Raw genomic sequence first — 24,699 nt, 5'->3', positions numbered from 1 at the left:
GTTTCCTATTTATATGTGAATTACAAATTCACCTCACCCTCTATAGTACTTTCAGCGTTCAGGGTATTTCTCATGTTGCGAGGGCGTGACGACTATACAACAAGGTGATTGGGGGAAGGTGGATTCTCACATGAGGCCATAAACGTGTATGAGAAAGTTATTAAGTTGATATAAGAAAAGTTTTGTGAGCTTCGCTAAACCTCCACGTTCGCCGCAGACAAAAGTCCTATTTCAAACTTAAACGTGTATTATTGTACGTCCTTTTGAATTATGATCGCTTATATGTGACACCTACGTGTCCCCAAGATGTTGGATTCCGATGGGGTGTAACATGAGTCGTCCAGCAACCACCCCCTATCGACCGCAAGAAATTTCTTGGTGTGTGGGAAGCACAAAGGGACAATTTCGCCATGACGTATTCCACCCACATAGGCTACAGAAGGCTAAGAATTGTTCTATTGACAAATCTATTGACATTTCAACTTCTACTTTTATGTTTTTTTTTAAATCAAAATCACTTCTTCTATTTTTAAATCAATTTTCAATTAGAAAAAGTCATTAGATTTTATAAATCTGCAACGTAAAGCCATCTTGATGTGCATTTTTATTTGTTTCATAGTTTGCATTACAAAGCAACGAAAAAAAAAGAGTTTTTATTGTTTTTAAATAGAGTAATGTGGCGACATACCTCTGGTTCTATTAGAATTGCAGGAATGATGGGCCCGAAGGACATTGTTAAATAAACTCTCAATTTCCTATATTTTCTCTCTTGTCATGGCACTAAATTGAGTTGACTAGCCCATATAGTGTATGTTGGAGACTGTATATAAATGAAATCCTTTTTGCGCAACTAAATAAAATCAATTTGTGTTTAACATTTATTTGTAGACTTGATTATTGACACGTCCATCAAGTGTTGTTACACACTTCACTGGTAATCTAATATTGTTACCCAGATAGAGAGAAAACCCACAAGATCTTCACATTTCACATTCAATAAAATACACATTTGTAGACTACATCCCCACACAGTACAGGAGTGCACGGAGCAGGAGTCCAAGGGGAAATTTTTTTTAGGGCAAAAATGTGGCAGAGACAGGAAATTGGTGTTAGAAAAACAGGAATTGACGAGGTTACAATTCCCTCATCAAAATTTTCTGACAACACAACATTTTCGAATACAGATACATTTTTCTTCGAACGATTGTGCCATTTATGATGAAAAAATGTAGCACATGTCTCTCCAAGGATCTGGAACATGACCTTTCTTTAGCACATTTCCTCATTCACATGTTACATTGCAACCACTTCGATAAGTATCTAGTCTAGATGAAAACATGCCACCACTTCTGGAACACGAGAAGGGACACACAACAGAGAAGCACCAATAGTGCTAATGAAGCTATTAAAATTTTAATTTATTGACTTTAGCACATTAATTCTATTTGTTCCTCTTCGCTAGAAGACCATTAACATGGTAAGAAAAAGAGCTGTGATAGTCAAGAAAAAATAACTAGAAATTCTCCGAATTCCCCAGGGAAGCTGTTCTTAATGAGACCTTATCGGTGAATGTGTCTTCATGTTTTTTCAGTATGAGAGAAAAGAAAAAGAGTAATCGGACACCTTGGGAATGGAATATCTGTGGTGTTTGGTGGAAGATTTGTGGGATCACATTTTCAGCTGAAAAGACAAAAATTAACTAAATGCCAAGAAGCCAAAAATAAAAATCAATAAAATAAACTATCGACTGCATTGACTGAAATGATACTTTTTTCACCAAAAGATACCGATTGGAAAGTAAGGTGATATGTCGAATTTTTTTTTTAATTTTGAGACAAATTCTTAGGTCTGTCTGTCATAGCTTTAATAGCCTTGAGATCTATAAGACGCTCAATTATATTTAAAAAATATTTTTAGCGTTATAAAGGTGAATAATTTTCAAAATTGTACTATTGATGATCTAAATAATAAGATACAACTGAATTATTCAAAAGAACTATGTATGAACCTAATAGATTTTCACAAAAAATGGTTACATTTTTACGCACATCTTTATGGAAATGAAACCTTGCCATGTCAATATGAATTGCTCAAAACAAACCAACAACTTCGACATTTTCACAGCAATGATATGTGTCACTCGGATTCTTGTAAGAAATCACAATTTTTCTCACCATGTCTTTTTACACACATGAATAGTTTTGGTTTCTCGTATATTTTTTCTTGGGGAGTTTCTGGGGAGAAAAGTCATGGAGTAGGTGAAATGGTTGCGTGGAAAATATCATGAAATGCAAGACAAACAGATGATGTCTGTCTAAATTTATATTCATCACGTCATTTTCTTCAGGAGTGAGCATGGTGTCGGTGCACACAGAGAAATTTTGATCAAAAGTGGCAGTGAAAATGACAATTTTTGCGAGTGTGCCACTCGCATTCGTTAATGACGAGTATTTCCTATATTATTTACATTGGAGAGTGCGAGTCAAACTGAGGTTATGTGCGAATATCTCACTCGCATTCGACTAATACGAACAATTTTTCTGTGTGTGACTCTGTCACATGAGTTCCTTTCTTCTATGGGTGCCCAACTTCGATCACTGGATGATAATAATGTATGTTGTTTGACTTGACATTAGCATAAATGGTCTCATCTTTCATAAAAATTCCACAGCGTTGTGCGTCTTGCTTGGAGATGGACTGCGAGACAGGATGGGATGCGGTGCGACAGTGACTCTCCATCGAAAAGTGCTCGTTTTTGTTACTGAAGAGGTGAAGTGACTCCGATGACAAATTGCCTGGTGTTCTGCTTAGATTCTGCTGGTTGCCTCCTTTATCTGTGCTAGCCAACAACATTTATAACATACGCACCAACGAAAAAAAACCCAGGGGAGACACGGCCAAATCAAAAATTTATTCATACATACTCCTCACATGATTGATCTGTATAAGTTGAAAACATCCCCTTCAAATTCATGTATACGCTCTATCCTACCACCAGGCTTCATCCCGAAAATTACAAATACTTTGTCCTTCACATTTTTTCCAGACGTTCGGCCCTCATCACTGTGTTGCACACTCATGGAAAATTTACTCTTCTCTTTTCCATGCTTTGTAAAAAAAAAGTGAATTAGTCGAACTATGCAGCCGGGATAACAAAAGGAGTACTCATGTCATTCGATTTCTCAACTTGTTCACACATAAAAGAATTTAATCAACCCCAAATCATCAAATAAAATTGATTGGATGGGAACACGGCCAAACAAGAGTTAAATTTATTACATGAACATTTATCGTTTTACTACAAAATTATAATGAAACCATCTGGTTGGTCGAGATATCAGTTTTTTTTACCACATTCTCCTTTTTTAGTGATTTATATTATGCACGACATTCGATTAAGGGAAAAAAATGTTCAGGGGTAAAAGAATTTAAGGGGGTTGTCATGTGAGCGAGACGCACAACTGTGTCCAATCTGAAAGGAAAACACTGTTCCATTGTTCAGAAATAATATCTTTACTCTTTGTTAGTGAACCTGAAAGCGTTAAGTTAATCTGTGAGTAGTAAGAATCTTTTAGAATTTATTTTTAGGTACACAAAGCTTTTTTGAGTGGTGAAGTGGCAATACCTACTAATTTTCTACTATGCATATTTGTATATAAACGGTATATCCTAAAATTAAGAAAATAAGCCAATGAACATAGAAAAAGGGGGTGAATAAAATAATAATAAACTTTTTTCAGCTTTTTTCACACTGGTAAACAACATAGTGAAAAACTGAAAATATTCATGAAATTTCCCGAGGGTGAAAGTTGAATTCAACTTTGCTTATCTTTCTATTTGTAAAAGGAAGTATAAAGATGGTTGGCAAGATATATATACAAAAAAATGTTAGCGGAAGAAATTAAGGTATATATTTTTTAATCCTTTTATGCGTCACTACTCTCAACCTCAAAATTGATCATAAGTTTCTATGCGTAACAGTTTAAAAGTCTTTATTTGATATTTTTTGTGCGTGCTGCTCTTGAGGAATACCAAAATATAACAATGAACTTTCAAGTCGGTAAACATCAATAAAATCTCATGTCTATATAACACAATTTACCCCCACGTATCTTTCGCCCTGCGTTTTTGTGGAAGACAAGAAATTATTAAGTCTTACATAAGGTGATTATATCTGAATTATTGCATTTACAATATAATATGTTTTGCTTGATGGTTTTTTTGTAAGATGTAGAGAGCGAACGAGCAACACAAAAGGTGAAATGAAGATTTTCTCCAAAGAGCAAGAAGACAAGAAAGCATAACAATCTTTCCGCGACCTAATGTGGTCTAATCTTCTTTCTTCCAGGGTTTCTTGGCCCATCTTCCCCCAAAAAATCATCCCCTCATCCCTTGCGATGTATCTTTCTTTTTTCTTCGTGTTATTATAATTTTTTTTTACACCCATGCCTCACAATCCTCCTTTATAGCCGCCACTCGATGGTAGAAGACGCTTTGACGTGGCAAGGAACCCCTCGTGTAATGTAATTTTTGTGGCGAGGATGTGCGTTTTACCGTGTAACAAAGGAATTTATGGTGTGCTTCAAAAATATTAGATCGATTTCATATAATACAACACAGACTATGCTATATAGCTTCATTTCAGCTGGGATATATTTTTATTATTTTATTCTCCTTCGGCTCCTCTTGTGGCTTCCCGCCGAACTCTTGAGTACGAGTCCTTGGCATCCTCGTCGAATTCACCAGGCAATGCACTCCTGCCGAGGCCTTTTTTCCCTTACCCTGTCTTACCTTTCTCACACCACAATGTTGAATTCCATGCAATATTCCACCAAAGAAGAGAGGTACTTGAAAATACGACGAAAACGGTAGAATAGAAATAGAAAAATATACCTACAAAATAAAAATTTTGAACTAAAAAAACCAAATGTAATTTCAATTATTTAATGTGATTTTTTTATTAATATAATTCTTTTATCTCTAGGTGACCTAGTAATTATAATAAAAACACACGTAAAGTAGATATTTCATAACTGCAATATAGACGTGTACTCATACCAATTTTGAGCCGAGTATGAGGCGAGATAGGATTTAAATTTAACACCTGAGAAAGAATCTTGTATTATTTCTTGCATGTACAAACCTAACAACCCCTTGCTAACTTGTACCAACCAACGACCAACTGACTTACAGTGGCTTTTCGCATTTTTTTTTCGACAGTAGGGTGATTATTTTAGCTTGTAGAGAATACATAAAGGGTGTTGGTTTATTCACATAGATCTGCAACTTCTCTTGTCTTTGAGCCCCCATTGTTGTGTGCAATGTCCAACAGAGCCCGTGGCTTGAAGCCCTTTTCTTCTCTAATCTCCTACCTGAATAATTTCACAGGAAAGAGAATACGTAATGTTGGTGAGAAGCATTGAGAACAAGTTGCTTCTCCTCCACATTTTGGTACTTTATCTCCCCGACAAATGCTTAGAATGTCGAAAGAGCACGCAACTGCGGGGGTTGAAAATAAAATTAAAGATTTTTCGTGCAATTTCAGTTCCAGTAAATTTGTGAGTTTTTTTTCTACTTGTGTCTTCGACCAAGATGTAAGATTAAAAGAACAACACCAGGGGTCTGGGGAAGAAAAACAATCCGAAGAAATACTCCAACTTGAATCATATTTCATTGACGGAGGGACACAAAGAATGGCAACAGATGACGACAAAAAATATCTTTGTAGATCTTTTTCTTTTGCTCTGCTTAGGTCAATTTCTGACTTGCGGCTTTCTATATAGTTGGAGTTTCTATAACGTTTCTGTACCCAAGAGATCATCGAAATTTCTTTTCTCCATATTTCCGTAAATTAGGATATCATCATTATTTAGGGAATTACAGAGCCTCACCAGTTCCCTTATAATTTTGTATTTTTTTTTTACTCACAGTGCTGACTGATGCTTTTACTGAATTTCTCTATCAAAAAAAAGTATCAAATTTTCACGATAAAAAACCATAATAAGGTTTTATTATGGTAAAATGATTTTGCGGTCTAACGATGCGCAAAACATTTCATCAGTTAATATTATGAATTTAATTTAATTCAATTCACGCTACGCTCAATTGCTACATGAATGTGCTTATTTGCTAGTAAAAATTATATATATTTCATCTCAATCGTCACTGGCAATTTTAGCAAGTGGGTCTTATTGAATGTTATTGCAAAACTGACACTTTCATCTCATGACGTATCAATTTCCTGCGAGGGGTTTATGACTGCAGTAAAGATAACTATAACTACATTATTAACCCATGCTAACGAGGTCATAGATCTGCTGTACCTAGGACCTTCATTTTCTAGAATTTGATTAATAAGCCTATAAGAAATATAATTCCTGAAAATAAAATTTTTAGCCCCCATGGGGGCGTCGGTAGACACCGTATGATATATCATACGTTTAACGAAAGGGGGTTGAAAAAATTCAATTTTTTCTCAGTGTTGAAACAAATATTTTAATTTATTTAAATGCATAAATTACATAATTTATGTTAAAATGAAGTATTCTGGCTACATTTTGGACCAGAATTAATTAATTGATCCAATAGAACTCCAATCCTTGGGTTTCAGAATCAGCTCACCGCGTTCTTGTACATTTCTAGTTCTAAGGATATAGAGACTGAACTTGTCGTGGTTCCCACAGTTGTCCTCATCGCTAACAGTTGCGTAGCCAGGAAGTAAAATAACCATCTCATGTTGCATGTTTTGCTCTAGGACGGGGACTTCTTGTGAGCATGCTGACAAGTCTCCGGACAGAGCCGGATGTACTATCCTTCTTCGTTCTCAGACCTACAAAAATCAAGATTTTCGCTATAATTTTTATATTTCCCGGTGTTAGATACTTTTTAATACTTACGATGTATCTGATTTAGCACTTCCTGACATTTCTTTTCACTGCAATTTATATTTTCATTCCCAAACTCTAAGATCTTCCCTCACAGAAATAAACTTGAACTTTAACCTAAAAAGTACCTCAATTCAACCAACGTATGATATATCATACGCAGATGTTTATCGCGTAAAATATTAAATAATTTGCGACCGGAGATGGATATTTTGCTTAATTCACAAAGTTTTATTAATAAATAAGAGATTTTGCATAAAATAATACAGAGAAAAAGGAAATTGTCACTTAAAATACACACATTTTAGTTTCCGGACAACTTTGCATTTGGATACACTCAGTTTTTTGTCAAAAAAATAACATTATTTTATGTTTTTGACACCCAGAAAAATTAATATAAAGAGTTAAGGGTATATAAAAGTGGAAAACACTAACCCGGAAGGAAAATTTTGCGAATTCGCGTCATAAAAATTAATCAAAAATTACCAATTTTGCGTATGATATATCATACAAAAAGTGAGGATGGGTTAATATACAATATTCAAATACAAAATGATTCAGATTTTTTTTATTATAAGTAACTTTAAAAAATGTTCTTTGGAATATTTTAAAAACCTTCTCACCCCTTATTAGTTGTCGAAATTGAAATATATTCCACACATTCGAGACGACTATTCTATCTTCGTAATCATGAGCTGCAAATTCAGAGACGAGCAGAAGACAATTTTCTCTATAATATATTTCATCTTATATACAGTTCATATCAGTTGCTATCAGGGTTGCAATAATGTCAACGAGTCGTTTTGTTATAATTTCATTTCCTTTGTGCAGTCCATTTCAATTGTCTTCACATCCTTTGTGCAATGGAAACTGGGTACTCAAAGTGCACAAAAACCCGAGCTCAAGTTCCTGAATCAGCCACAATATTGCATTCCCTTCCGGCACCTCTTCTTCCAGAGAATAGTTTCTCTGTGTTAAAGGGGTTTGAAATCAGTGCAAGAGACAATCAAATCAGGATTGTCGTGGAAAATGAAATGAAAATATTGCCATTCGAGGAATGTTGCCCCAAGAGAAAAGTGAATAGGAATTAAGTGAGAGTAACATTAACGATTTGCTCGAGCTAACAGACTTATTATTCTTCAAAATAGTGCCACACAGAGGAACACCGCATTGACCTACCCCACGTTTTCTACAGTAAAATAAAATAGAATTTGATCAAAAAATTACAAACTAAATGATTGCTATAGTGGAAGAAGAGTGTCCTTTGCAGTGAAAATTACAAGAAAAGGAACAAGATGCCGCCTCTGGTTTTGATGGGAACTAAAAGGATCAGCAAGAGGTTGAAATAATTCAGTAGAGTTCTCAACAATGAAGTATAAAGTAATTTTTCTTTGCACCTACCCTCCCTGGTATTCATTCTGCTCGCATTGTTGGGTTTTCGTGGTGGCTTTTCAGTGTCGGAAGATACCCTGTGAACTGCCAAGCGGCAGGATTGCACAAAGGACATCCCACAGGAGTCTGGAACACCAAATGTGACAAAAGGTAAAATAGAGAAATGCCGATTTGTAAGCTCTGAATGACTTCAAATATTTGCCAATATTTGGTCCCATTGATTCTAAAATATTTTCTTAATAGCTATAAATCATGCAGAGATTCGTGATCCCATTTCAGACCTCGGTAAACCCGGTGAACCGCACCATTCACCGCTATTAAAATTTATGTTTGAATTTTCCATCCTCTGTGCAGTTTTCTTATGAAAAAAAAAAGTGTTTAACAAAAAAAAATATCAAAATGTTTTACTTTATCAAGAGGAAAAAATCGTATGTGCAATATATTATTTATGGCTATACACAAATACATTCTTGTGGGAATGGGTGAAATACCAACAAAAACACTGAAATGTAAAGATATCAAAATTTAACCACAACATGAAAAAAGTTTACAGTAGAAAATGTATTTTTTTCTATCTGAAGATGAGTAAAAGAAAGTTAGCTTAAGAGAAGGTAAATAGGTAAAAGATTTACTCATCCTTTCTCGCACAGATACTTCCTTCCGATAAATTCTATTACAACTTCAGTGTTGAGAGACAGCGAAAGAGATTCAATCGATTACATCCTTGAGATGTAGAATAGAGAGAAGTTAATTTCCATAATCGAATACGGTGACTGGTGAAAATTTACGACTCGAAGATTGTCGAGTAAACGAGGGATGGGAAGTTCTTGTATATATTTTTCGTTTGAAGAGTGAAAGAATTGAAGATGGCATTATTACTTCAAACCATCACTTCAATCCATTCCTCGGCATACATATAGCGGCTTGGCCCATTTTATGAGCACCCACCTCCGCATGCACCCATAAAACCGCATAAATTACTGTGTTATTGCATTCATGTATTCTTCCCGTTTCCTCCACTTTTATTCTTTCCTCGTTCAACTCAACAGGAATTGTGTTCATCATCCTGCACAGGCCATTCCACGGACGTCTGTATTGTATTTACAATGATGTGATACTATATGGGGGTGCTACGAGAAAGAGGGTCGTCTCTCAAGGAATTGCATTGCCAGGACAATGGAGTAGGGAGTCAACTGTAGAAGGTGTTTTACCTTTTCGTACTATAAAGATGGACGAACCCTCTTGCCCATTAGGAAGGAAGGCTCAGTGGCGGAGAAAGGCAACTTAATTTGGAGACACACGTTTATATCGTAAATTCATGTGGAAATTATCTGTCCACTTAATTCTCATCGTATTAATTTACGACTCAATTTTTACATCATTCCTAACACTCCATTTTCACCATCAACGACCCCATAAAATGAAAAGCTTGTCACGCGAAAAAATGAATGAAGTTAATTGAGTCATCAAAGGGCTCATTCTACGGTCAACATATGTTATGTATGCGAGTAATATATGAAGAAAATTGTGTGGTGAACAACACTGGAATTAATTTAATATTCGTCAAAACAGTAAAACACATTGCTCCACATACAGAAGAGTCCTTATCGATCGACATGATGGTCAATCTCTTGGGGTGAGTACAAAGGCCAAGCGAATCCGTCCTCGCTGACCGCTTGAATTAAGTCATTATTCAATTAAATATCTCCTGCAAAGTTTCCTGCTTAAATTCCATGGGCAATGGGCTAAGGAGGAGCACGAAAAAAAGTGGTGATCGTGTAACATGTAATTATATCCCCTAATTCTTCAATGTTGCGAGAATTTATCATGATTTTCGTTTGTACAAAAATATAGGGGTTTACTAGAATACCCATTAAGACGATATTAGTCGCCCATACAAGACTTGTACACTGGGCGCTCTCTCTCTTTACGCTCAGTATATATAATTCCTAGTGCTGAGGATTTATAGCGATCGAGGCAAAGAGAGGGTGTACCCGAGGGAATAGAAATTCTCATTTCATGACCCCATATAAATGGTCTTGTGCACTACAACAACCCCCATCGAATTCACCGCTAATGATAATAAAGTTGTCACAGAATAACAATGTTTTTCTCCGTCTGTGAGTCCATTCGCGGGAAAGATCTCATGAAATGATATGCAAAGGTCATAATTCTCTCTGTCCTTTTTCTTTTACCCATAACCAAAAAATGCCAAGTGGTTGCCTTCATTAAATGTATATCAATAAATTCTTCCTTAACCCAAGGCAAACAAATTTTAAAGCTTACAGTACCAGAAGTTAAACATAATAAAGTCTCTAAGAAGAATGAACAAATAAAGAGGCAAATTCCTTGTAATCCTATTCTAATATTTTTGAAAACTTGGCAATATCTATTTTCAAATTCTCTTGGACTTTTTTTTTAAATTATCATGATAATGTTCTATAAAATAAATATTCTAACAAAAAATGAAGTTTTTAACCGAACAGTAAATTCATAATTCAACATCGGTTCAATCTTGGTGAATATTGATTTCTTGTTCGGATGAAGGAACAGCGCGTGTGAAAGTTCTTTTGCCTTGGTGTCCAAAGAATTTTGGGTATACGGTTCTGTTGATCGGACACATTTGTATCTGTTTTTTTAGGTTTGATTGTAAAAGATCATTGGTATCGAAAACTCGTTTCTTTCGCGGCATTTCTATCGCTAATGAATGTGAAAAAAACGACATGGGATTATTAATCGGCGGGACACTTTCGGTAATTGGAATTTCATTATAGAAACCACTTGTGGAAAATATTATTTGATTGTCTAATTTAAAATATTGGGACACTTTGGTGTGAGAAGACGATCAACGGGATGACCATCGCCTACAAAGTGTAGATACCTACATACACAAGAAACTAATAAGGTACAAGATAATAATTTACATCTTCATCATTAACACACCCAAGAAATCGCTTTTGAGGCATCTGGTGCGTAAATTTATGTAATCATCCAAAATCTGTCGTCAATTTCACGTTTAAGACGATGATTTCGGTACTAAAGGAAATGTATTCATTTGCTCGTTTGTGGGTATAAAAAGACACAACGGCCAGATTAAGTAGCAGAGATTTGGAATTTATTGAGCCATTTAACACCTCCCAATAAATCCAATTCAAATCGCTTGGACAATCAATAATGTGGGAGGCCGACTGGTAATCATGAAAAATGGGATTCACCGCTAATTTTCAACCAAAAATCTCAAGCTGATTTTCGCCTTTTGTGGCAAAGACTACAAAAATGAACACAAAGTGGTTCAGCTCAGGTGTTTAGATGATATATAGTTTAAAATCTAACCTTTTAAGGAGTTACATTCAAAACCAATCTGTGTTTAGCTTCCGAGAGTTTATATGAAATACAAAATCATATTTATATAATGGAGCTTATTCTGGCAAAAATATTTTCTTTTCTATCTATTTCGTCTTACAAGGGATTTTGTAAGATTTGGCATTCCCACAAAAATTTCTTTTTCATTCTTTTATAGTAACACATACACAAACCTCCGAAATTAGAACACGAAAACAGATGTCGCTGTTAAAATTTAAGTTTTATCAAACGAAGTGAAACCGAAGATAGACGAAGTGAAAAGAGTTAATGTAAATAAAGAAAATGAGGTTAAAGTTAAGTGAATTTATCAACAAAACACAATGGATTATTCGATTTTTGGTAAAAATTTAACCCTTTTAAAGTATTTTTGCATTTTCCATGATGAATTAAGAGTTTTTTCTTAAATTTTTTTTTATCTAGACTGGAAAAAAATTGAATCATCTGGAACATTTGGACATCTGTGACATCCACGGATTCCGGGAAGAGATACCCGGACAACCCCCAGGCAGCATGAAATGTTTATTTAATAAGCAGAATCCCATCCGGGGATGCTGGAAGCATTTGTGAAAAAATAGAAATTGGTGGGACCAGCTCTAAAGAATGACCATAAAGAATTTAATTGTAATCCAGAATATTCTTAAATAAAACGTCTTCCCATACTCTAATTTTTGCCTTTTTTCAACACTACAGAAGTATCTTTTAATGCAGAGCCTGTGTGAATGCATAATTCTAATCATCTTCCTCAAGGCCAAGTCTCTGGAAATTATTGACATTCGTTGGCATAATTCACAAAAAATGGTCAGAGTTTTTCCACATATTTCACAATATTTTTTGTTAAAAAACAATTCCAAACACTCAGATTCATGTAAAATATCTGTCAAAGTAGTTAATTGCTGCCTATCATGACGATGAATCATGCTTTAGCGGTCACAAAATTCACAAAAAGATTGAAAAAGCACCTCGGCAGGACCTTATAAATCATATGATTTTGTAAGATTTTCTTACAAGTTATAAGAAAAAAATCGGTCGGAATACCAAAATCTTTTCTTTTCTATTATAGCAAAAATGTTTCTCGCGACGTGGTCTAAAAGTTGAACTGTGAAACTTTTTAGATCTTACAAATTTATAAGTTTTTTTTGTGAGAATGCCAAAAAACCTTATAACTCACGAATTGTAAGAAAAGAAAAGAAAATATTTTTGCCAGAATTAGCTCCAATATTCAATTTAAATATAGTTTCACTCATCTTTAATTTTAAGAACTTTAGAATTCCACATTCACTTGTTGTTGCGACACCGAAATGCAGTTTATTAGAGAACGGCCAGTTCTATAGTTTTATTTTATATGGGGTCAATGTTAAAAATATAACTTGTCTTTAGCAGGTCAAAGTAGTCAAAGAGGAGGATTTTCCAATGTTTTTTTTCTTTCAGTAAAATTAGGACACCATACATAACTGACCGATTTTTTTAAAAAAGTTTCTTAATGTTTTAAAACGAAACAAAAATTGGTAAGACATCTAGTCTGACCTCCTCTTCTTTGGAGGTTGACAACAATAAATCGTCTGTGTGGATATGCGTGCTAACAAAAAGTGAGAGAAATCGTTAGTTCTGTGAGCTCAAAAGATGTGAAATTCTTCGACACTCATTGTTGGAATTCTGCGGTGGAAGATTGGTGGACAAAAGAGACCTACCTAATTGATTCGACAAGCCTTAAAATACTCTCTATAAAATGCATGGACCATCCCTTCTCTCCTGCAAAACTACCACAATGTATCCTTGCAACTTCTTGGCACGAAAAAAAAACCTTCAACCAAAAACTAGGGTTTCCTTTTGTGCTGCTCAGAATGTGTGACAAACCGCTTTAGCGCGATAATAATGAGACCCTCCTTGCGTGGTGGGCTTTAACAGTGACATCCAGTAGAAATATTACCTATCGAAAATGATGTGTTCCGCATATCCAGAAAATTTATTCACACAAGTGCTGTGGGTCATTCTATAGAATTGGTGCACCTGGAAGCCAATGAATTAAAACGTAGCTGTAATATTCGGGTCGAGAGACAAAGACCCAATAAGAGAAAACACCTTTTCTAAACGTGTTCAGTTCACGTACTCTCCTTCAATGTACAATGTTTCACAATTATGACAAAGTATGACGATGGAAGGAAAAAAAACCAAACAAATACAAAAATGAATTTGTAACCGAAAATAGAAGAATGGGATCTATAAAGCATTGTGTTTAGTTATTATTTGGAGAGACGGGATGAATTTTGAATAAAAATCATTCTCACCTTGCTGACAACTGTAATCTCGGCAAATTCTTTTCTCCAAAATGAACATATGTTTTCTCTGTACATAAATAATGTGGTGAACATGAAAGGTCATTTTGTGACATATTTCTGTAAATAAATACTCACTCTCTTAGACTGTTTACCTATTTTGTGTGGAGCTTAAAATGGGAAAATATTTTCTCATTTTCAAGTTGGTGGTATTTATTTTCTAAGCCTTAGAGATTACATAGAAGCATTATATTGGCAACTTTTATGTGTACAAAATTTAAGATAGTTTTTTTTCTAAAATGATTTTAAAAATGTGAACATTCAGATAAATAGAATCTAATTTCAAATAAAAAGTTGCTAAAAACAAATATAATATTCTAATATAAATAATCCAAGACTACCTAAAGATTAGTTAGTTTAAATATATAATTGTTCATTTGAAATTCAGCAACTAAACCTTCTAGGAACGTGAGAAAAATATTTTAAAAGCTTGTACATACATAGTACCTATATAGATTTGTTTCGTAAACTCCAGGACCTAAATCTTAATCAATTGGTTCCCAATGCTTACATAAATGAAAATATTGTACATTCCCATTGCAATCAATTCAATCCTTAAATCTTGTGCAAAACTAGTCATGCAGAAGTTGTATTAGAAATCAAATAAAAACCGCGACAATTGCAGGTAAATAAATATATGATGTATTACATACATATAGCAATACACAATTTAGCATTTAATCTTTTGACAATCGAGTTGGAAGGGAAAAACTCCCATGGTCGATTAAATGTGTTTTCGAGTTGAATGATCAACCATGAGCTCATCCAGTGGTGAGCCTAGATTTTTGTTCCACATCACAAGAAATTTCGGCAATTTTTTGTTGGTTCCCCCAGCTCGCTTTCATTGGGAATTGACAATCAAATTTTTTGCCCACTTTGCGTTGTCTCTTCAAATCAAAATGACAATATATCGGTACACATTGTTGCCTCACGAGACATCCTTATATGAATGTACGTATGGATGTGAATGTTGGGTACCTGGGTTTCTGTGGTAGCATATAGCATTTGCCAATGGATGTGCCAAAAGAAAGGTTGGATTAACTCAACAGGAATGTCCTCGTAGCTGGGATACACAGTTGGAAATGGGAAGGATGACAACAAAAGCACGAGAAGACTTTGTGACTGAGTGTCTGCGGCAAAGACATGGCTCAGCGCATGAGAGGACACTCTGCGACAAGGCATGACAGTGTATTCTTGTCTATTCTTCCATTTATTTAATATCCTTTTCCCGTGGCAGAGTGGTGAAAGGGAAGAAGGCCACATAGAGTGGATGGATGATAGGAATTCTCGGCTTATCCTGCAATGTATTGCGGCTATTGAAATTTATTTCTCCATTTTTTGGCTTCTTTCTCCCGCCAGCATCCACCAGAGTGCATATGGTGAATGGGAGAAAAGAGTAGAATCATCCTGGCATAAATAATTGGTTGGCTATAGATCATGGGTGTGTGAAAAGGAAATGATATTGGGACATTACTTGAGCTTTAATCCATAGGATGACACACATGGCATCTGACGACACAGCCATTGAATAGCCTTGCCGAAAGGTTATAGAAGAAAAGAATTTGAAAGAAACTAGTATACATATTCCTATATTATTTCTTCAATCTTCGCGGCAGGATTTTAAGCTGGATAAGATGAGATGAGACCTAATAGGGGGCTGTCGGAACTTCATTTAAAGTTGTTTGTTGGCTGCAGGAATTTAATTAATGTCGTTTTATACAAAAAAACACCATACGTTTGTTCTCTTTTTTGCACAATTCTCCTCCTTTAAAGGGGAGTTTTCTATTCAACAACTTTTCAAACTGTGTCTGTATAAAAAACATTCTTCTGAATATAATTTTAATTTGTGTGTGTGGATGACATCATATTATTTCAGGATGTACCAGATTGATAAAAAAATCATTTCCTGAAAATACTATCAATGTTTTATTTTTTTACAAAAGTTTAATAACACTTTAACAAAGTGCGAATATGAAATATGATTTTATATTTTTTTAATTCGTGATTTTCATGTTTTATACATTCTGTTAATGTGCCAAAAAATTCAATGCAAAAGATTCCTATTCATATTTTAATATTTTTACCAGCTGAATTTATGAGATCCTAAAGTATTTTATAGAAATAGAACTGAAGCAAAAATATTTTTTTGCATATACCTATTTCATCCTAAAAAGGAACACAACGAAGAAAAATAAAAGATCGACAATGAACATGTGAAACTTACTCTTTAATTCGGTTTTTTTATTAAAAACATTACCTTTAAAGCAAAAAACTGTAAAATTGAGAGCAATTGTATGCATATGTAAATTATAAAAACTGTAAATATGAAAACGAAGTGTAAACAATATTTTTTGGAAATACTTATTGTTAGTTAAGAAAGAAATTGTAACATAATGTAAATATTTAAACTTGTAAATAAATTTGTATATATATATATATATATATATTAAAAACATTAGTAAAGAACCTACACATAGGTGTAATTTAAAATCCATTATGGAAATGCAATGTTCAGCAAAAATGTATTAATTTTTTATTAACGTGATTCAGGAACAATATTTATTATTAAAAATTTACAGATTCAATTGAAATGAAAGTGGAAGAATTAAATGTCGAATAAAATACAATTTTGTAGCAGTTTTGTGTTATTTATGCAAGGCACAACCTAATGGAATTTTTATAGCAAAGATTTTAATTCATAATCCCGAGTAATTCTGCATCATAAAACACGTTTTGAGTTTTCCGATGCATCTGCTGTGTAGGAGCTTCTTTGCAAAGTAATGTACTCTCTCTCTCTCTCTCTCTCTGTATAATATTGGTGAGTGAATATAGTGTCCTTGTGGGGATGGGGTGAAATATAAATACGATAAGCTCCACGAAGCGTCCTTTTCTCCTCCATCAACATGAAGCTTATCCTTCCTACCTATGGGTGCCCTAAATTGCGACTCCCACTTTTTGTTTACCTGCTGCTTTTCAATCCCGTGTGAACTCCCATCCAACAGTAATATGGTGCAACTCATGCGAAAGTTTTCAATGGAATATAAATATGCTTATTTGTCATGCAAAAATTTTCTATCGCAAGAAAAGTTGAAGGGGCTTTACAATTTTTCTATATAAGCTCGTAGTTTGCGAGTCCCTTGAGAGTTGCTCCTATATACGTTAAGATTTGGGATGCTTCCTCACCTTTCGATGGGACGTCTCTTCACATTCCTTCAGTAGAACCCCGGGCAATGGAGCAAGTTTGAGTTTATTTATTCACAGGGCAAAAGACTTGACAATCAGCACGAGGCGCCTCCGAAAACTCAACAACTCTTTCAAGTGTTTATTTCAAGAAATTGTTAAAGTGTTTGGAAACAGGAGGATTTTTTCTCAGACAGATCTCATCAGAATATTTAACTATGTACATTCCGTTCTCTACTTTGGTATTCTGTGGATCATCGGGATCACTATGATTACAAAGTTAAAAAAAAAATGAAGATATTTTTTAACTTTAAATAATGCAAGATGAACAAAAGATCTCATTGAATTAATAATCATATTTATGAAATCGATGAAAATTTACAAAGTAATGCACAATGCACATGGAAATTAACTTTAATTCAATCATCCCGTGAAAAATGTTCAAAAATGAGGGAAATTTGATATTCCCTTTAACAATGAAATTAACTTCTAAAATATATTTCAATTAGCATTTTCATGCTCTTGAGACACACTTTGGGCCATCCGCGTGTACTTCTTTAGAAATGTCACTTGCAGCGTGCCTCCAGATTCTACGCGATAAACTCACAAGCCAAACTACAACATATGGTGATGCCACTTGAACCACATCGTGGGGAACGGGGCTTAAGGTATGTATACATGTACATCATCAAGAAGGGTGGGAGATTCACATTTTGTGAACGGGTTCACAAAATTTGAGGTAAGAAGTCATTGGCAGGGGGTGGTAGCCAGACAGAGGCGTAATATTTCGGCACTGTGCAAAGTCAAGGTATTGGGGAATTAATTGCACTTGCTGCGAAAAACTTCTCCAGACGCCATGTGTCTTCACCGCCTGATTGCCTTAGCTTTTAAAGGTTACTAAGAGGGACATTCCGACATCAAAGAGCGTCTCTATGGGACCAAAGGTGGGAGAAACGACCGATGAAAAAGATCGATCGGTGATTGAAAATTGCCCAGCAATGATTCAGCCACATTAATTTATGGGGCACTTCGGGCACTTCAGAGGGCGCATAATTAAAATTGCTGAGGCGTGGGTGTGCGCGAGCTGAAGCACTTCTAGGGTGACTGAGAAGCGAAAAAAAGGCATACATACCGAGAGAACCAATTAAAAACATAAATATTACCCTTGTAATTACACAGGGGTTGGGGTGACTTTTAATTAGGCGCCACGACAGAGAGGTCACAGGAGTAATTAATTGATATTCACCGTCTCACCAATTTTGAATCGTTTGCAGCTAATTAATTGAACGACCAATCTATCTATCTTTTTCTCTTCTTCTATATAATAAAAAAAAGGTTTTCGTTCCTGTTCAGCTATGCATTTCTACACCGTTGGTTCGATCGCGATGAAATTTGGTATACAGAGGCCACTGACACCAGGCGGTTTTAAAAAATGATAATTAATTTCATGCTTTTTTGATTACTTTTCTGAATTTTTCGCCCTTTTTGGTACATTTTCACTTTTTTTGCAATTTTCTCGCATTTTCCACCAAATTTTCCAGCGAAACTGTCTTTTTTGTGACCAGGAAGCGACGCCGCGTCGATTGGCATAAAGAATTCCAAAAGTTCCCGAAAATCCATTTCCGGGAAAAAAAAGGGTGTGTAAAATCCCCAACCGTCAAAATTTTCAAATTTGTAACCCAACCGTCAAAGTTTCTGCGGGCCCCAAATTCCGCACGGAAGAGCTCTCCGGGGGCCCCAGAGCACCCGTTAAGTGCCCCAGGAGCCCCAAAATTGTGTTTTGGGCCCAATAATTTAAGAGAAAAACAAGAAAAATCGTATTTGTGGAAAAACAAAAAATAGTTCGTTAAAGTTTAAATTTTATTATTTGAGCTAGACGTTATATGGCGCTGTTAGTTGGTTGAGCTTTCAGGTGCAGATATTTGCTATCCTAAAATGAGAAGGCATGTGAAAAATATATTCCTCTCTCTTGTGTAGGTGAGCTTTTTGTGAGTGTTGGTGCGAAAAAATTTTAAAATATTTATTTTTCCGGGAAAAACTCATTTTTGGGGCTCCAAAAGTTGTGGGGAAGCTCAAGGGGGCCCAAAGTACGTTCAGTAAAAATATGGGGGCGCAACTCGCCGGATTTTTTTTGTGGAATTTGCACGACTTTTTCTGGCGCGGATTTTGAGAGTTAGGGGCACCAAACGACGCGGCGTCGCTTCCTGGTCACAAAAAAGGTAGTTTCGCTGGAAAATTCGGCGGAAAACGCGAGAAAACTGCGAAAAACTAAGTGTGGGAGGGAGACAGTATCAGTGACATGCACCATCTCATTTTCTCCTCAACCAACAGCGTCCAAAATAGCCAGTGGCAGCTTTTGGAACTACAATTTGAGCGCCAAATTCAATAATCGTAAAAATGCGTGAAAATTATATGGGGGCGCTACGAAGGGAGGCTCTGGGGGGAATGAATACGTCCTCTCGAAAGCGCCTGATATAGGGAGCCTCTGTACCAAATTTCATCTCGATCGAACCAACGATTCTTTATTTATTATTATATAGATATAGATAATGCTTTCAATTTTGCTTTCTTCGCTTAATTTATTGAGTAATTTCATTCATACTTTCTCTCCTCTCTCTTACGCACTGCTTGCCATTGAAATGCTGTCGAGGAAATACTTACGTGAGAGTGTGAGAGGCATTTTCTTAAACAGCATTTCATACATTTCATACATAGATAGTCGCCTATTGCTCGCGTCTTATCACGTGTACCGAAAACCTTTGATAACACCGCACCCGAGAGAGAGAGATTAGTCGCTCTTGAGAGTCAGGCGGAGAGAGTCTAGCTATATTTAAAAGGCGATTGAGTGTGCTTTTATACCTATATCTATAAAACAGATGTTTCTATATAAAAAAAATGTGCATTCATATTTTTAGAATTTTGAGTGAGATTTTTAGAAATTCACTAGATATAGTTGACATACAAAATTGACAAAATAAATAATAGTTCTAATATCACGAATAAAACTCCTCCTAAACTAGTAGATTGGTGCCTATAATTATGTAATAAAAAAATTGAAAAGAGGCATGATTCTTATAGGCAAATTTTTATAGTTTTTCAGCTCCATCTTCATAGTTTTTAACCATCACTCGTTTTTGAAAAATGCCTAGTAGTTATTTTTTCATTTATTGAGCTAGAATTAATGCAAGATTTTGTCTTTATAGTCCCTGAACATTCTGAGACCACAAATATAGACCACCCCTAAGGAATAACAGGATCAGGAAGGACGAGAAACCGAAAATTTCAAAATGGGATTTTTGCCCTAAAGTATTTTATCTAAACTCAAAAATTGATTTTATTTTTAAGGGGTTGAAGCTCATAGTCCTCAACATTTTTAATCAAAATTATGATTTTTTTTTTAAAATTATATCAAATAAAAGATTTTTTTAATCTTTTGTTTATGAATATTTGCCCACTCATGCTCGGGGGTATAGATTGTATATATTTATTTCTGGCTGAGAGAACGCGGAGAAAGCCCCAAGAGAGAGAAATCGTGTCAAGAGCATCCGAAACTGGTTTTTCTTGCCGAAGTTGTGCCTTCTCCCCAATTGCTCTTTAGTTCCTCGACGAGACATTCGCCGTGTGGCAGCTTTTCCCCACAAGCTCCTTTTCTCCCCGCCCAAGGAGATCGTCTCCCGGTGGGAAATTCCCGTAAAAGTGTACGTGTACGGCGTCCTTTCCCGCCTCTGCTGCCTATTTTCCAGCCACGTGCTCTGTGCCGGTTGAACGCGCCCCCCAGATAAGCAGTGTCGGTGGAATCTCTTACGGGATTTAAGGTTAGACAATGACCTCTATTTGACTTTATCGTCTCAAAAGCAAGAAAACACCAAAGACGCCACGAATTTTTAACATTACGGCGCCCCCCACTCGAAGTGCATTTTTCTCTTATTAAACACATATTACATCGTTAGTGTACACGCAAGGAGTAATTAGCATTTTTGTGTCTACTGATAAGACGGTACAATTTTTGTTATCAATTGCAGTTTAATAGTTATTTATTCTCTCCTAGCTTTATTTGCGTAATTTTTCTGTAGCATTACATACATAGATAATGATGTATGGTACATATTGCGAAAAGCACGAGGAAGTTTCAAAAACAAATTTTACTACATAGCATAAATAACATTATATTTTTGATAGCTTTTCAAAAAGCATATCAATTCATACTATGAACTTTTCTGTAGGAATAGTGTGTTATATTAAAATATAAGTTTATACATACAATAATTTTAGTAAGGACTTAATTTATGGGAGAAATTTTATTTAGAAATAATAAGCTAAATCTTTATTACATTCTGTAAAGAGCTGATTTTTAAAAAATGCAATAATAATATTTACAGTTAAGTAAGGTATTAAAAAATGATGTTCAACAATTTTGAGATTATTTTGTTTATAGGTAGGTAGTGATTTATTCTTAAAAAATATAACTTTTTTAATATTTTGTTTTTTCTCAAATTTTGCATTATTCTACCCAAATGAAACACTATCTAAATAATATGAAAATAATAAAATGATTTGAATTGTATGTAATTTAAGTTTAATTTAATTTACATATTAGTGTTTTAGGGAGAAAACATTTCATAATTTTTTTTTTAATTAATATCGAGTTGCTATTATTTAAAAATGATACATATCCAATTGATGTATATTTCTAATGCCGTTATACCTAACCTACCATATTTCACAATATGTATTGTGTATCCATGCTTTATAAACTTTTTTTTTATTTAACTTTGCATTATTTTCAGATGATGCGCCGATTTTCACGAGTGGAGTCAGCTGGGGATCTGCTAGGCTACCTCGATCGAGGTCATTCAGCTAATCGAGAAAACCGATGGACCTTTGAAATTGCATGGGAGGCTGCTAATAAAGTGGGTGGTATCTATACTGTAATTCGTTCCAAGGCATACGTATCTACGGAGGAGCTAGGCGATCAGTATTGCCTTATTGGGCCATACAAGGAAGCATGTGCCAGAACTGAAGTTGAAGAGTACGAATTTCCTCGTGGCAATCCATACGAGGCAGCTGTAAATGCTGTACGGTCCATGGGATTTAAAGTTCACACGGGTCGGTGGCTTGTTGATGGAGCTCCGCAGATTATTCTGTTTGAGGTGGGAAGCGCCGCATGGCGAATGGATGAATTTAAGGGTGAATTGTGGAATGCTACTGCCATTGGGGTACCTCATTTGGACATCGAATGCAATGATGCCATAATCCTAGGGTACATGGTAGCTACGTTTATGCGCGAATTTAAGGATAGTGTGGAGATATATTCCAAGGAAAACGATTTGGGTCCAGCTAGAATTGTTACTCATTTCCACGAATGGCAAGCAGGAGTAGGTCTTATTGCCCTGAGGACACGAAAAGTTGATGTTGCAACGGTATTTACTACTCACGCTACTCTACTTGGTCGCTATCTGTGTGCAGGTAACACAGATTTCTACAACAATCTCGATAAATTTTCTGTGGATGAGGAAGCGGGGAAGAGACAGATTTATCACAGATACTGTCTTGAGCGTGCTGCTACTCATCTTAGCCATATCTTTACGACTGTCTCTGAGATCACCGGCTACGAAGCGGAGCATCTGCTGAAACGTAAGCCAGATATCATAACTCCCAATGGGCTTAATGTGAAGAAATTCTCTGCCATCCATGAGTTCCAGAACCTACATGCCATGGCCAAGGATAAGATTCATGATTTTGTAAGAGGTCATTTTTATGGGCATTTCGACTTTAATCTCGATAAAACCCTGTACTTCTTCATTGCGGGACGATATGAGTTCTCAAATAAGGGCGCAGATATCTTTGTTGAAGCTCTTGCGCGACTTAATCACTACCTTAAAAATCAATTGCCCGATGTAACAGTTGTGGCCTTCCTTATTTTTCCTGCGAAGACCAACAATTTCAATGTAGAGAGTCTCCGAGGGCATGCTGTAACAAAATCCCTCAGAGATACTCTCCAAACTATTCAGCAGCAGATCGGAAAGAGGATGTACGAAACTTGTTTAGCGTAAGTATAAAATTACGTTTTGTTTTTTTTTTTTTAATTGATTGTTCTTATTACATTTAATACTAACATTTGCATCTTCAGGGGACGCTTACCGGAATCAACAGACATGCTTACAAAGGAAGACATGGTTAAAATCAAACGCTGTTTGTATGCTCTTCAACGAGATGGTGTGTAAAATATTCAATACCAATTATTTCTTTGTCATTAATTTTCTTTTTAATTACAGGACTACCTCCTATAACTACTCATAACGTCGTTGATGATTGGAATGATGCCGTTCTTAATTCAATTAGACGTTGCAATCTCTTCAATACAACGGCAGAGCGAGTGAAGGTTTCTAAATTTTTAAAGTGTATTTAAAAATTGAATTTAGATCAGTAATTTATTCTTTTTATTTTCAGGTTGTTTTTCATCCGGAATTTCTCAATTCAACAAACCCTCTATTTGGTTTGGACTACGAGGACTTTGTGCGCGGTTGCCATTTAGGAGTATTCCCTTCATATTATGAACCTTGGGGATACACACCAGCTGAATGCACAGTGATGGGCATCCCAAGTGTGACCACAAATCTCTCCGGTTTCGGATGTTTCATGCAGGAACACATCGCCGATCCGAAATCCTATGGTATCTACATTGTAGATCGACGGTTCATTAGTCTAGAGGGCAGTGTGCAACAGCTTGCCAGCTACATGCTAGACTTCTGCAAACTGAACCGTCGACAGAGGATTATTCAGCGGAATCGTACCGAGCGACTAAGTGAACTGCTAGATTGGAGAAATTTAGGCATTTACTATCGCCAAGCGAGAGTCAAAGCGCTCCAAACACTCTATCCGGATTACGTTGATGAAGGACCTGAGTATCTTGAACACCGTGCCAACTTCAACTACCCTAGACCACTTAGTGCTCCACCCAGCCCCAGTTCTTCACGACGATCCACTCCTGCACCCTCAACGCATGGCTCCGGGGATGAAGATGAAGATTCAGTGGATGAGGAATTGGAATTGCAGGAATTGGGTATCAGTAAGAATGATGATTAGGAGACTTCCCTAAGTCACACCCACGCAGAGTGAAATTTTACTTGAGACAAAACTTTGTGATTAGGACCACGTTTTTAGACTAACATTGTATAACTTGTCAGTGTCCTTACGGAACATCCCTTCGTTGCCATATTATCCACTATAAGTTGAAGATTCCCATGATTAGGTCTTAAAAAAAATATACACATTATATACTTAATAAACGCATAGAACTGTCCTTCCGCATTAAAAATACATAATTTTTGAGTTGTTTGTACTTGTATTCCACAAAAAAAAAGAAAATAAATACAAACATTAATTATGCAAAGCTCCAATAATTTGTTGTTTTCTGCAAAAAGTTGCCTTTATCAAACATTACCATCTGAATAAAAAACTTCTCTAAAATTGATTCAATTACAAAAGCTGTCTACCCTTCATCTTCAAAATAAATGTACTGGTAAGCTGACCAAGCTTACGGGAGC

The 24,699-nt window shown here is 35.6% G+C and overlaps 2 protein-coding genes and 1 long non-coding RNA gene across 5 annotated transcripts in view; 2 read left to right on the top strand and 1 right to left on the bottom strand.

The window, feature by feature from the left end:
- LOC129797484 (protocadherin-23) overlaps positions 1 to 24,699 on the bottom strand; it is a 953,251-nt gene that overhangs the window by 526,662 nt on the left and 401,890 nt on the right. The gene's annotated exons all lie outside the window — the stretch shown is intronic.
- On the top strand, positions 11,695 to 12,304 carry LOC129797811 (uncharacterized). The gene is made up of 2 exons (XR_008751359.1): positions 11,695 to 11,978; positions 12,060 to 12,304. It is a non-coding gene; the product is annotated as an uncharacterized LOC129797811 (long non-coding RNA).
- LOC129797500 (glycogen [starch] synthase) lies at positions 20,726 to 24,535 on the top strand. Of its 2 annotated transcripts, none has more exons than XM_055840150.1 (5): positions 20,726 to 20,967; positions 21,940 to 23,201; positions 23,283 to 23,368; positions 23,428 to 23,534; positions 23,603 to 24,535. In XM_055840150.1, the coding sequence occupies exons 2-5, from the start codon at positions 21,940 to 21,942 to the stop codon at positions 24,236 to 24,238; spliced, it is 2,091 nt and encodes a 696-aa protein (XP_055696125.1). In that variant the 5' UTR covers positions 20,726 to 20,967; the 3' UTR covers positions 24,239 to 24,535. The 2 variants fall into 2 exon arrangements, with proteins under 2 accessions (XP_055696125.1, XP_055696126.1); XM_055840151.1 differs by lacking the exon at positions 20,726 to 20,967 and adding an exon at positions 21,018 to 21,149.

This window comes from Lutzomyia longipalpis, chromosome 1 (genome assembly GCF_024334085.1).
Source record: "Lutzomyia longipalpis isolate SR_M1_2022 chromosome 1, ASM2433408v1".
Lineage (NCBI taxonomy): Eukaryota > Metazoa > Arthropoda > Insecta > Diptera > Psychodidae > Lutzomyia > Lutzomyia longipalpis.
Note: the sequence above shows the minus strand (reverse complement) of the source record. Positions and strands in the feature narration are given on the sequence as shown.

Bases quoted from the DNA above. Each gene is read 5' to 3' on its own strand.
- LOC129797500 (XM_055840150.1), top strand. From the start codon at position 21,940: ATGATGCGCCGATTTTCACGAGTGGAGTCAGCTGGGGATCTGCTAGGC. The intron at 23,202-23,282 runs GTAAGTATAAAA...TTGCATCTTCAG, and splicing joins ATGTACGAAACTTGTTTAGC to GGGACGCTTACCGGAATCAA. The intron at 23,535-23,602 runs GTTTCTAAATTT...TTTTATTTTCAG, and splicing joins CAACGGCAGAGCGAGTGAAG to GTTGTTTTTCATCCGGAATT.